The sequence below is a fragment of the Linepithema humile genome, chromosome 7 (genome assembly GCF_040581485.1).
Source record: "Linepithema humile isolate Giens D197 chromosome 7, Lhum_UNIL_v1.0, whole genome shotgun sequence".
Lineage (NCBI taxonomy): Eukaryota > Metazoa > Arthropoda > Insecta > Hymenoptera > Formicidae > Linepithema > Linepithema humile.
The window spans coordinates 4,463,558-4,478,255 of record NC_090134.1 but is presented as its reverse complement, the minus strand read 5'-3'; the positions used below and the strand labels follow the sequence as shown (position 1 = coordinate 4,478,255).

General features: G+C 41.6%; 1 protein-coding gene and 1 long non-coding RNA gene across 3 annotated transcripts in view; one reads left to right on the top strand and one right to left on the bottom strand.

The window, feature by feature from the left end:
- LOC137001045 (uncharacterized) overlaps window positions 1–14,698 on the bottom strand; it is a 144,799-nt gene that overhangs the window by 98,513 nt on the left and 31,588 nt on the right. The window lies entirely within an intron of this gene.
- The window catches only part of Ptx1 (pituitary homeobox homolog Ptx1), a 29,062-nt gene continuing 24,294 nt past the window's right edge, over window positions 9,931–14,698 (top strand). For both annotated transcript variants that reach the window (XM_067358986.1, XM_012360889.2), the window contains exon 1: window positions 9,931–12,476. In XM_067358986.1, the coding sequence (XP_067215087.1) occupies window positions 12,161–12,476 (316 nt within the window). In that variant the 5' untranslated portion in view covers window positions 9,931–12,160. The remainder of the gene's footprint in view (window positions 12,477–14,698) is intronic.

Genomic DNA, 14,698 nt, shown 5'->3' with positions numbered 1-14,698 from the left:
AATATTACGATTAAAATCAACGCTGATTATGTATTCTTTAATTAAATTGCAATATCATTAGATCTTAATTACGCAACCCTTTTAATCGTTATGCAAGCGACGGGTGATGAAATCATGAGACTTGTAGATCGGACTGCAAATCATCAAGTATATCTATTATTTTAACATCAATCTTGCGAATCTTCAAATCAGAGATTGCCAAAATTTGATTACTCCAATCTGTCATTTTTTCGAATAATTTTTGTATCTGAAATTGATACCGTAAGATCATATATTTGTCATTGACCCTTCGCGTCCAATGTTCGCTGTTCTAAAATTTGAATTTTTCTGTGTTTTTTGTTCAGAAAAAATTCAATCTAAATTCATCAAAGGATTCATAGAAAGAAATCTTGAATTTAGTCTAAATAATCAGACGAATTAATCACATTAGATCACATACAAGATTTACTTAAAGGATATCATAGGACAGGATGAATCAGATTTCGAGTGAAATTGGAGTAGCGGGCACTTTGTCGTATTTCTCGCGCAAGGCAAGCTGTAAATTAAGAATGATACAATTATCGTGATAGCCGATTTCACCTGTCGCTTGCACTTCACCTCACGTCCGGCGTCGGACGGCGTGAGCTGTCCGATCGGACCGAATCGTGCCTGGCGTTTACTGAAAACAATGCTATAGATATGTCCATCCGGTCCGAATTACATGGGTCACTGCATCGTGAAATTTCTGGCGGCCGGCCGGCGAAAGAAGACGCGGCTCGAGGCGCCGCGACAATGAAACGTGCGAGGAAACAATAGGTGGAAACGGGAGTATCGACGAGAGACGTACGAAGTGGATCTTCCTCCGCACTGTGTCCGCCGGCGGGCGAGCAAGACGAAGAGCTGCCATGTTGGCCGACGCCAAAGGCACCGCCCCGGACTCGCGATTTCATTGGTCGCCGGCGTCGACCCGGTGTGAGGGAAACGAAGAGGGCTGTGGGGTATCCTCTCTTCGGCTTCACCTACGCTCCCCGCCGTGGGGTTCTCCAGTCAATGTGTGCGCGAGACCGATATACCAGCGCGATGGATGTGGATGTGCGAATATCGACGCAACTGCAAGCGTGTGAATGGCTGGTAGTGTGTGTGCAGCGATATCGACGCACACGATACAACGCACACATCCGCGCGTTGAGTAATTTCGCGAAGGACCGGAGACCTTCTTCTCGCTTCCTCGGAACCGAATCGAGGGCAAGAAAACGTCCCTCCGACTGGATAGATCGTAATTTCAAGTATATTTTGTGGTCTGACGGGTCGTCCGGAGGACCACGAAGGAGACCGCCGGCTGGATTATGGAAGATTTCTTTGATTTCGGTGGCGCTCGATATTATTATATTTCGTAAACTTAAAGCCGGTTATGGGTCGGAAAGAAATACACAAATACAAAAGGGAATACAGAAGGAAATGTGACGGGTTTTAAATTCAATTGTTTTCTAAATCCGTAAATAGAAAGCGCTAAGTAAAAAACTATCTTAGAAGACTTTAAATAAAAACAATTAAATACGACACACTAGAATAAATGTGATCGTTTGTTAATAATTCACATTTTTTAACAATTTTTATATTACGAAATAAAATACGTAAAATAAATTATCATCATAGTTCCTATTAATTTTATAGCTAATTGTTTTTATCGTTAGAAAATCTGCGATATCACGACTAATCTTATTAATAATTATGCATCAAATTCTTTATTTTTGAGATATAATCTTTAATTAGCCGCACGTCCTACTTGCGAGACAGTAATCGTGGGAAAGGTGTCTTTATGATCGAGCCGTCGGCACGAAAAGAGATAATTCGTACAATCATTAATGTTTGCCAACCACGTATATTTATTACCTCCATTGGCGTTTAAACACAACCAATACGAGCTGTCCGCTTTCATTAGGATTAGTCACGCACGAGACTCGGGCATTTGCCAATAATAAAAAAAGAAAAAAAAAACACTTGCTTATCTTGCACGCCTCTCTTTATCCTTGTAATCCCGTGCGGTACGTATTGACCCACGAACACAATTTTTTTTCACGATATTCGTCAAAGTAATTCGTATTGCTTTTGTTAAATTGTTACGTCGTTTATTGACGTGTGTATATTAATATCAAAATATATAATATTAAAAATAAAGGCAAATTGCAGATGTTTTATGAAAAAATGATAATCAATTTCTTCAGAAATGGGAATTAATTGTCATCATTTTTCATCAAACACTTGTACCACGGTTCAGAAGATATAAAACAAGTTTATTCAATATGCAGTTTGACGAAAATCGAGAAATATTTCTGTCATGTGTGGCAAAAGATTTTCGTGGGCTAAGACAGGTGAATGTCTTATACAAGCATGGAAAGGAATAAAAAGGGAGATGGAAGAACGAGTATATAGATAGCTATAACCGGCCAAAGGAGGAGCCGCGATAACCGTGGCAGCGGCGGAGCAGAGACTTCTTTGTGATTGAAAATTGATGGAGTGGAATCAAGGGGGCTGAAGGAGGCTGGGTAAGGGGATGGCGGTGCTCGCGGTTCATTTATCAAAACACGCAAAAGGGTGACGCCGTTTACACGTGCGCGTTGAATTTCAAACTAGCAGCGAGAGAAAGAGAGCTCATGTAACGGAGAAGAAAGAATCTTACATCTCGTGTACCATAGTGATAAAGTAATTACGATTACACATAAATGACCATTATATTAACTTGATACAAACGTATTTTCAAAAAGCATATATAAAACTCGTTTATATATTATATATTAGATATTCTCTTTAGATATATTCAAATATATACAGCTGGTATATACAATATAAAATTTTGCATTTTAAATATAATTAATTTCAAAATTACTTGATACATTAATTTATTTTCGTGCATGATATCGTTCAATTGTATTTACTTTGAATTACCGAAGCGGTGGAATAAATGCAAAACGATCCTCTTTTTATCATCATGGATTTAACTCGAGGAAATCGAAACACAAGTATCAGACAATAGCGGCATCAAACTTGTTGGGAATCGAGTCCCGTGCTACGTATTTAAAGAAGCGCGAAACGAATCCGCGAGCGAAATCGTCGGCTCCATTGAAAGCTCGTTAACGAGATCGTCGTTCCTAATGCCACTAAGCCGCACTATCGTAGGAAGGCTGACCGAGTAAGAAGCCAAGTTTTCGCCTACTTTCCGTCCATCTTAAACAGGATTAACCTTAAACTGGGAGTAATCCTCGCCGTATAATCGGCCGGTGAACGGCATAGTCGCGAAGGACCGATCGATTCGCCGCGTTGTGACTTATCATTCCGCCGCCCTTTCTTTTCAATTAATCGATTTAATCGCCATTCGTTCCCAGTATTTTACGTCTCAACTAAAATGCTTTTAATAATAAATATTCTGTGGAAATGTGCAGAGATAAGTTTGACATTATTTTAGTCGCAACTGTATCTTATTAATTTTCTTTCAATGCACTTTCAATCGTCACATTAATCTTAAGAAACTAACGTCATATTTTTATGATCACATATTTTGATACGAAATATATCGTCCATGAAACTCGCATCAAATCGTATCGATTGTATCAAAAACCGGGGGCGTTCTCCCAAAACTTTACTTCGCCCACGGAAAAAGACGTATTGGCGATTGCGAATTTTTTAACAAGACAAGACATGAAGCGTTCCTCGATATAGAGTTCGTCCGGTGAACTACAATCCACCACCCCTAACGTGGCGCAGCATCCCCTTCTACATCGTCGGTTTTCCCCTCTCTTCGTACCCCACGCCGACGAGCGAACGAGGGGGTGCGATCTGCTCCGCCCAGCCACGTGACTACAACGCCAACGAGCGGGGGTGATAAGGGGTTGCGAGGGGTGATTTGAACTGAGAAGCTTCCCCTTCGCCGCACCACTCGCACTCTAACCCTCTCTCTTCTCTTCTCGGTCGGCTTCTCGACGACTTTATGCCTCATAAAAATGATATAAAATTTGTAAAGACGGAGCGCCGTAACGACCGAACGGCTTGGCCGTATGGAGTGGGATTGAGGGTGAGTTGAGGGAGAAAGGAAAACGCACGAGCGGCCGGAAAAGGTAGGAAGAGTGGCTCTGGCACCAGTAGTAAACGAAATCGAAACAGAGAGCAACCTCCAGATACCGTAGTCATTCTTCACGGCAATCGATATGATTTCTTCGCGGGAGAATAAACTCGGGACAGCTTGACGAATGTAATAATGCGCTTGTAAAAACTTATGCAGTTTTTCCCGTTCAATCTTGTAAAAATAAGCGAAAGACGTTTAAATATCGGATGTCGAGATATCGGAATTACTTCAAAGTTATCATAAAATGACGAATTTTGTTCATTGCGTTTGTTCGAATTACCGGCGAAGAGATTTCGCTCAAAGATAAACTCTCGGCGCGTCCGATGGACGCGTTTTACAATCGAGATAGATAGATTAGCCGTTTTTTTATCATACAAGCCAGCAGATAGAGAACAAAACCAGTCATGAATGTTGTAAATTATTGCGTATCTTTCTGCGAAGTGTCATTTCGGATCCAAATTGCAGGGTAATGGCCTGTACATCGCATAAGCAAAATCAGTGGAATTTTTACTTTTTTTTTTTTTTCAAAAAAGTTTAATCTACAAGACTTTATTATCGACTCGCAAAGCAGAAGGATTAATTAAAACGATTATAATCAATAAATATGTAAATAAAAGAAAATAAAGAGAATGTAAAATATTTTTTATAATATACTATAATACACTATAATACGCGTTTTAAAATATGCATTTATATGTTCTGAGCGATTAAAAATGACAAAGTTTCTAAAGAGAAATTTTTCATCCAAGCGGACATTCACGAGTCAACAATATCAAAGAGAATGAATTGACTAATTATCGACACATCGATTATCCTGCAATAAGTATCACGAGATGCATATCGTTCCAAGAATTGGCGATAAAGAGGGATCAAATGCGAATTTCTCGCCTTCTTTGAGACCTCTTTGTTGAGATTCGGCTGCAGAAAAGGTGAGAGCGCAGGTACAAAGCAAGGCGTTATCGCGGCGGCAGATACGAATCTTGAAAACGATATTCCGCATTGGGTATCGATTGTTTGCGTCGCGAGCGCGTTTTACTATCGCTAGTAAAACATGAGCGAGTCACGTCGTCGTCGGCGGCAATTGATCTGCTCTCGAGAGATCGTAGAAATGCTTCATGCCACTGGCATCTTTACGGCAATCACGCCGATTGGTTTATACCACCTATCTTGTCAATATTTTGAATAAACTAGAGCAAAATTCTCTGTTAATTTTTTTATCCATAAAATGCACGGAGATGAGAATGAATCCACGTTAGAATTAAAAATGCTTGAATTAAAGATTTCGCAGCATAACAGTGATCTATCTGACTTTTCACAAATTTGAAAAAATGGATATTAAAGTTAAAAAGTTATGTAAAACTGAATTAAATTTTCCTAATTTTGAAATTAATTTTAAAAGAGTGAAAACATGTCAAATTACTATTGCGTTAAGGAAGCCTTCAAATTAACTGCACAACACAGAATCTTGTGAGAAAAGTTTCCAAAAATTAAAACAATTAATATAGAAAAATAATCTTGAAAAATATAGATAATTGAAAGATTGAACGGACATCGTGTGCAGCAATAAATTAATAAAAACCGATACTTATAATTAACATTACAAATAAGTGTAAGATATTATTAATCAGTTATCAAAATATTTTGATGTTAATATCACAATGCAGATACTAAAAAAAGCAATCTATCAATACGAAAACTGATCACCAATAAACAATATTAAAAATCAAGTGGGCATTTCCTGAAATAATCCCATACTTTTTCAGAAGAGAAATTATCTTGAACAAATCGTGTTGCTCTAAAAGAAGTAAATAAGTAGATAACATGCAACGTTAATATTTTGGCAATGAAGCACAATCAATAAAAATTCACAATTATAATTATTTGCACAAGATGCATAAGATAAAGAGACACATATACCTCTTCTATTGGAATAATATCAAATAAACTATTAATATAAAGAAATATGATTTTTTAGATACAAAAATTGTTTAAAAATCCTTTATAAAGTTATATAAAGTATCTTGATATCATTAAAAGTTTAGAAAACATGTAATAAACCATTTTTTCTACTTATTTGAAAACGATTTGCTTCCAGACATATTTTTGCGCGTATCAATTGGATGTTTTCCAAATTGCAATATGTAACGCAATTTGAATAATATGATTAAATGAGCTTTTTGTGTCACGTTGCGAAATAATCGTCCGGCAGGTAATATTTAACGTTGGATGTGTGCTCGCGAGTTGAGTTCTCGTCGTTAAAACGAGCAACCGACCGCTCGTAGCTGATAAATGTCTATCTTATCCTTTTATGGCATCCCGGCAATAACTTAGTTTATGGTTGTTGCCGATATCGAGCAAATGGCACGTACATACAATAATGCTGCGTACGATGCAGAGTAATAATTAGTCAGAATTGCGAGTGTTAATTATGTAATGCGAGATGCGGTTTTTAGCGGCTCGTAAAACTAAAAGATAAGATTCACAGAAACAAGTAAATTCAACATTGCTGATTTTACAAAACATGTTTATACATTGACAGCAGAAACGAGAGGTTGCTATTAGAATATGATTTGTTAATTTTGAAAGTTATGTAAATTCGAATTTAAAAATCTTTACATAATTAAATATTTATTTAATATATGTTTGCGACATTATATATCATGTTCATGTTTGACAAATAGAACGTTAAAAAAAAATATCGCTGTTTTTAAAACATGACTTTTACTGTTTCCCAATGAACAGTTTATAAAAGTGCAAGTTTTGAAGTATGCAACGATCTCGCGCTAACGAAAAACAGCATTGACGACACATCACGCCGTTACGCGAAGTTTAACCATCGGTAGAACGAGCCGATTGTCGAATCGCAGTCAGGGTTGAATGTCGATCGAGAGAGACCAATAGTGAATAGTCGATGCAATCGTGTGCGACAGCCTCGGCGTTGAGGCCAGCCGCAAAGCCGTGCCGCGCGCGGCTCTCCTATATACAGAGATAATCCATAATCCTTCAATTATTATCGAATTACAATAATTATGGCCGGACGTATATTACGCCCGATTTTCCCGATCATCTCTGTCGCGTGGAAGAGACCTATTTGGATACGGCATGTTGCATTCATTTCCAAATTTTATTTGGACATCGGATTTTGCAAATTTCTGTTCATCAATATCTTCTCTAGTTACAAACAGAATACTAGCATAATCAATATTGTAAAATGTTATGTAAGTTTAATTTTATCGATTAAATCTATGATGGATAAAAATAATGCATTGCAAATTTCTATTCGTTAACACGTTTCGTTTGATGTGTAAGGCCATAATATCTTGATGTACCGCACCTACAGTTTTTAATGAAATAAGACACATCGATATTCGATAGATCCATCGAATACCAATATCGTTGGAAGTAAAATGTCCGGCATAAGACATCGTCGATGCAACAGGATAAAAGACATAAATTATTTCCCTCACCACGGACTTGGACGTTATATTTTCGCCCAGAGCCAGTGACCATCTCCGACTATCATCTTCGACTTTAATTTACCGAGGTAGGGTGGCTTCCACGTTTCGGTCACGAACGATGTCGCACTCGCAGTACGTTGTCCATATAATTCGGTCGCTTCAAAAATCAGGAGACACCCTGGCGAACACGTCCTATCCCGCGCCCGCGTCCCACGTACATAACCCGCACCCTCTCTCACTCCGTCCGTCTGTCTCTCTCTTTCTCTCCTGTCCCACCAGACCGTCGTCGAGTCGCGCCGATGTGGTGCTCCCACTCTAGCTCTGAACTCTGGGAAGTCACACGCACACACCGGCAAATAACGCCCACGCCGTTCGCGCGGTAGGCGTGGCCATCTTGTCATTTGTCTCCTCTACTTTCCCCGAGGCGTTAGGGGATCCCCGGTATGGCGCTCTGTTCCTAGCTTGACGTATGTACTGCCGCTACAACCCCCGTTTTCGTATCGCGCTCTTCGTTTTCCGCGCGTCTGCCGCGCTCTCCTCCATCGAGTGCTTTAGAACCCGCGTCCCTCCTCATCCCTACGCCCTTTATACCACCGATAGCCACTTTCCGTCTCTTTCCGCTTTCCTTTCCGTTTCTCCCCGCGTTCGTCTTTTTCCCTCCCCCACATATCCTGTCGGGAGATGCTTCCTCCCGCCGTGCCGTTGCGTGACAACTTCTTGACGCCAGTCACGACGTTCTCGGCTTCCCTTTACTAGCGACGATTCTCTTACGAGGATCACGCGCGGCCCACTTCGTCTCTGACCCTTTCGGACCTTGCTCTTCGTGATAAGAGCGAATTGGGTGCCGTCATGTCTCCGAAGTAACTCCGAGGAATGAGTAGGTTATTCGGTTATTGTTATACAATAATCGATATCGTGTAACAAATGGCGAAGGAACAGAATTGAATACAGTTTGCCGTTCGAAACTAAGTTGCTTCCGAAGCTGGAAGTTTATCGCATATAATTAATTTTTCTTATCTTCTCTATCTCGAAATTTTAGGCGTATGAAATTTGTACGCTATGTAGACAGTATAACTTAAGAATTTATCTCTTCGACTTTGTAATATCTAAATACTTAGTAAAAAAAAAAAAAAAACAAGCTTATTGCCTGTTGCATTCAGAAGTATTTCCAATGCAACGATATTCTAGTGCGTATTGTTAATGTTCGATTGATATAATAACGTCTCTTCTTATCGAGAATATAAAAAAATATATATCGTCGCGACGACAATGCAATGAATTCTCCGATAAATCGGCTGTGAAAATTGTACGGACAACGGTCAATCGTATCATTTGGCAGTAGATCAGGCGGTCGGAAATTCGTTTTTCCTCGAGATTGCTCACGCAGACGTGCACGCACGAGTCGTAAACTTGAGTAGAGTTGTATTCGAGGCACACCTCTCGGAATCGAATAGAACGTTCAATATAAACGACTCCAGACGTCAGTACAGGCCGATATTTACTCCAACTGATAAGACGAGCGATAACTGCGTACTAGCGGTCCCGATTTTCAGCACAACTTCAACTTCAAACAGATTCATGAAGCGCAATTTTGAAGTTATTAAAAATCGATAACACAATTATATTCAAAATACCGTAATACTTATAATCAACAACTAAATAAAACGTCGATTATCATTCGCGATTGTCTACAAATTGTCGTCAGTTTCGATTTCTATCATTTTTATCATATTAATGAATCATGGATTTAAAATTATAGAAATAATTGTTGAGAATGATTTGTAAGCCGTCAACAAGTGGTAATATTTTCTAACGTTACTTCCTTCCGCTTTCTTTTCTTCTTTTCTTTCTTTTCTACGAATCGCGTTCGCGAGTAGCGACAAGATTGACTTTCTGCATAGCGATATCCAGGCTGTACCCTTCCACGGTTTTATTCGCGTATGAGTTTTCAGGTAAACAAACGGAGATATAGCGGCGTGTACTGTACGAAGGCGAAGGGTAATCGCCGAGACTACTCTACTGACGGTGAATCGCGATCTTGCGTGGTCAAGGCGGTACGAGCCCGACCGGGAGAAACAACAAACGATAATCGTCGTAGTACGGCAAGATCGCCCTCGCTAGTCCAAGAGAAGGGAAGAGAGAAAACACCACGTGTGCGTGTGCGTTCGCTCGAAGGGGTAAGCACGCCGACCACCGTCACCACCGTAGGAGGGGCAATACGGGGTCAAAGGTGGGGTTCGAATCCGAAAGTAGGGATGGACCGGAAGGGGTTGCGCGTCGGTGACACCGCGCGTTAACTGGTGTGACCGATTCGAGTATCTATGCCGCGTAAAGAGACGCGAAAGATCGTAGCGAAAAATGTGAGATGGCCGCGGATAAAGAACACATAAAGAAAGCGATGATGAACAACGGACACCGCAGGGGTTGCCGTTGCTACGGACCGAATCTCGCATACGAGACAGAAATCTGATGTTAGAGATCGCGTCGGAAACGAGATGCGGAGAGAAAGGAACGCTGTGCGATTCTGGAAGAAGGGATGCTGTGTGAGAGAAAGACGTTGTGGAGGGGTTGACTGGAGGGAGTGCGGAGGAGGGACAAGACGACGGCGTAAGAGATCGCGAGGTAGCGGGCGAGAACTCGCGCTACGTGGACAAGGACGCGTAGACGATTGAAGCGAGAGGGTACGAATCGCGAACGCACGGCGCGGAGAGAGACCCGTTCGGGGTTGGGCGATTCGAGGGAGGAAAGGAGCGAGCGGCGGCGCGAGCACAGGCGTGAGAGATCGTGCCAAGGGGAGAGCAAGCGATGCCGCGAGCACGAGCGAGACGCGCTAGGTGGGGAGTCTGCTCCGGACGTGGCAGCGAAGAGAGAATCAACGGATGGAGGGGAGTAAGAGCGAGCGAGCCGGAGGGAGAGGCGCAGTCAGACAGTCAGGCAGGCCGCCCGGCAAGCAAGGAAGGCAGGCAGGCAACCAGGCAGGCAGGCAGCTAGGCAGGCAAGCTAGCAGGCAGCCAGTGCACCAGCCAAGACCACTAGATCCGCTCGGCTTACCGACTTAGAGACTTAAGCCGTCAGGCAGTCCGAAAGGCTCAACCGGCTAAGCCTGGCGGACCCACCTACCAACCGACTTACGCGGCGGTAGCCACTACGCGTTCCATCCACCGGCGGGAAAATCGGGATACACCGCTGCGACCGGCGGCACCGCCGCCGCCTTCTTATATTTTCCTCTATCGCCGTGTCCCGCTCCGCGCTTTGACGTACGTTAAGGGCAGAGGTGCGAGTAGTGACGAGTGCTGCGCGATCATCATCATCGTCGTCGACGCGCTCGTGCCGACGACGACGGCGACGACGCCGACGTCGTCGCCCGCGGCCGCGGCCGCGCCGTCCGACGACGGTCGCGGGTAGGAGGCCCCCGTCGTGCCAAATCTGCGTGTAAACACGCAGTAGAGTTCCGGAGTGGAAGACGAGGTAGCAGAACTCGGAAGTGGTGATAGTACAGGTCGTGTTGTCGCGGAGGTGTCGCATCTCTCCGTCAAATCATCGGCGCGACTCTCATCAGTGACAGAAGTCGGTGGATGTTGATTCTTCGTGGTTCTTGGTTGATTCTTCATCCCGCTGAAGAGAGAAGTGGATGGCGAGAGTGGTGGTCGGCGTAGTGCTAAGGATACTACATCAAATCAATGATTACGTCCTTCCTGTTCACTAATTTAACTGTGACTCCGAATCGCGAACGAACTTGCTCCACGGACACGAAAAACTCATGCGTAAAAGCGTGAACTGTGCAAATTGCGGAAAACTATGAATAAATTGTAACGATTGATTCAAGTGCGAAAAAAACCGTAATAAAAGCCCGAAAGACGAGAAAGAGTTAAAAGAACGAAAGATATTCACTCAAGTAGAAGATGTGAGAATGATAGTGCTGATATTTTAACCTACTTAAGCGACAAATTTTATAACTCTCCGCTTTTCCTTACGTAACGCGACGACGTGGAAACGACGGTTATCTGATTTATCAGTCCTCCGCGCGCGTTATCCACGTAAGTTTCACGCTACCTTTTCGGCGTTATTGCATGAATCCGCGACCGTCCACGGATTTCCGTCTCGGACACCGATGGCATGTGCCGTGCGTATTTCGTTTCCGACGCTAGAAAAATCGCAGTGCGAACGGAAGAGTGCCGACGGTATGGCGAACGCACCGTGACAGTCTCAGGAGAAATCGCATAAATCACGTTTGTTCCTCACAAACCTATGTCGAAAAGAATTCATCAATTTCGTTATCGATATTTTGCATTGATTAATTATTGTACACTGGATTTTTAGCCGACGGACACTTCGACGGAAGCCAAAACTCCTGTGACAGTTAGTGAACTTTGAAAAAAATAAAACTACTTCATATTTCCAACTAGTCAAGATCATCGGAAAATTATTACGCAGATTTTCGCTAACAATCCGATCTGCGAAACAGGGAAGACGCTTGAATGTGTTCCTAGGAGGAAGTGGCGAGGAAACGGGCGTGATCGCGCTAATTCGTGGCCTCTCGCGGGCCAGGTTGATCATATACAAGTCGTAAGGAACAGTCAACACGACGTTAACCTTCTATAGTATGGAGCGGGGCGGCGGGGCCGGGGGGAGCCTCGAACTCGCCGGGGGCGGCGGCGGTGGCGGCGGAGGCGGCGGCGGTGGCGGCGGCAACGCGGATTTGTGTCTTCAGGATCTCGTGATCGGGCCGACGAGCGGCCTCTCGGTGCAGCATCATCAGCACGCGGTCGCGGCGACCGCGTCGATGGCCGGCCTGCACGGCGACCATCTTCAGGGCGCGATGCATCATCACGATCTACACGGCAATTCGCATCACGACACCTCAATGCTGCACAATTCCAGCCACCAGCTGCACCACGAGCCGCTGGAGAAACTTAAACGTGGTGAGTCGTTCACAATACTAAAGACATCAGGCTCCGCGGCGCAAATCGTGACATGACGAGCTTAACGCGATCCATTCATTGATTTACGGGCCATTATTTATATAATATTATTCCATTATTAATATTACGGGACATATTTAATAATATATCATCTAGCGGATTCCATGGACAATCATGATATTCGATATTTTTATGAAAACTAATATATATCTATTCTTATAGATACATTTCGTTTTTCAACTTTTTAATTATCAGATTTCATTATCATTCAGCAAGATAAAATGAAAAATAATTATCTGTGACAAACATGGAATCAAAGAAGTTTTAATTTATCAAATTATTTAACAAAAATAATTAGTCTTGCTTCATCATCAAATCTTACCGCATGCACAACGTTTTTGGAAATAATTTGTATAATTTTCTAAAGAGAAAAACTTTCTCGCGTTTAAGATTGTGTTTGTCGTTGTTTAAAAATATAAAAAAAATTCTTTCTCAAGATTAGTTCTAATCTTTTCTTACATACGCGATAAATTATATATTAGATTATGTGAATTTTCAATACAATATATAAATATATTATTTTAAGAATCAATGTAATTACGATAGAACTATATAGAAATATTGCTGCATAAAATGCATGAAGCGAACCGCTAGCGTTTCCTGAGATCGTGATGAAAGGATTAAGTGCGATAATGTCACGGTAAAGTGGCTTCACGAATGAGTTCGGTAATTACAATCGACGTGTTCCTTTGTGTATCGATTCCGACAAGATATGAAGTTTGCTTTTTTCCACCGTAGTCGCATCGCGAGTTATCGCGTTGTAATCGCTTATAGCTGGCTTGTCGCGTTTGATTTTGTTGTTCGCGATAATATCGATCCTCATTTATTCGCGCGATAAGTACCCGACATTTTTCCTGACTTTGCACCGCGCGCAAACGCCGCAGAGTTCGCATTATCGTACATCTCCGCCAAAAATCTCGTATCGCGTGTTCCACGAATGTGTCAGTTGCAAAACAAGATTGATATGTATGACACTGCACAAAAGTAGAAAATTGTCTTTATTAATCTTTATTCATGACAAATGTCACGAAAAAATAAACATGCGACAAGTAAATAATCAAGGTTGATGAAAATAATTCGACGAAAAAACGGTACGATTGATTGCGGAGAATCCCGACGTGACGCACAATCTGAAATATTCAATTACACCTCGTCGTTGATAAAACTCGATAAGGAAGCAAAATTTAATATATCACGTCCCACCCATTGCGCTCTTATCGAACAATTTGTAATTTAAATGCATTCACTGCAAACATTCTCACTCTTGCAAGAGGAAATATCAAAACCGAATGATTGTTATTCCTGTCGCGATTAATTATCGGTTAAATGATAATCATATGCCTCACAAATCTTTTAAACAATGGTAATCGTTTGATAAATAATCTTTTTGAAATTAAAATTAATAAATTAACAAAGAGACTTCTATACGTCGCCTAAAATTTCAGAGCTTGATTCTTTTTTTCTTTTCGTTTGCAATATCAGAAGAGATTCCTGCTTAAAACGTTGATTTTTGTCAAGTACCAGACAACTCAGATAAAATTTTACGTATAGCTTTGATAACCGCTCCCGTTGTGTTGTTCTACTTGCGATACGAGATAAAATTTCGGGCTCACGTAATGATTAAAGTGCCTGCAGCAATTTTCCACCAAAAAATTAGACACTTGCGTTTCTTTACATATTATACGTCTATCTATTATTGTCATAAAGATAAATAATTTAAAGACTATCTGTTATTTCAGTTAAAATTATTAAACTCTCCTAGGTTTGGCATAAATATATATTATTTTTCTGTCTTAGATTATCAAACATTATTCTTCCATGTTAAGAAAGAAAATTTGTTAATCATATTGCATCGATCTCTCTCATGTTCTCTTATTATAATTTTTAAGAGGTCCCATTCAGTACAAACAAATTTCATTCAATTATCATCAGATTATAATCACTCAGATTTCCTTCGCGCAGAGATGCTTAATACTCTTCGCGTTTCGAAATCTCGGTCGAAACTGTTGAGAGAATGTTTGCCGGGACAGACGAGTTGAAGCTGAGTTTCATAACGTTCGTCGTAAAGTAGTGTCATTCGACAGCGGACGAATTCAGTCGCAATTGTCAGAGGACGAAGACGATCTTCTCGGGTGGCAGTGCCACCACCTGTTTTGTGA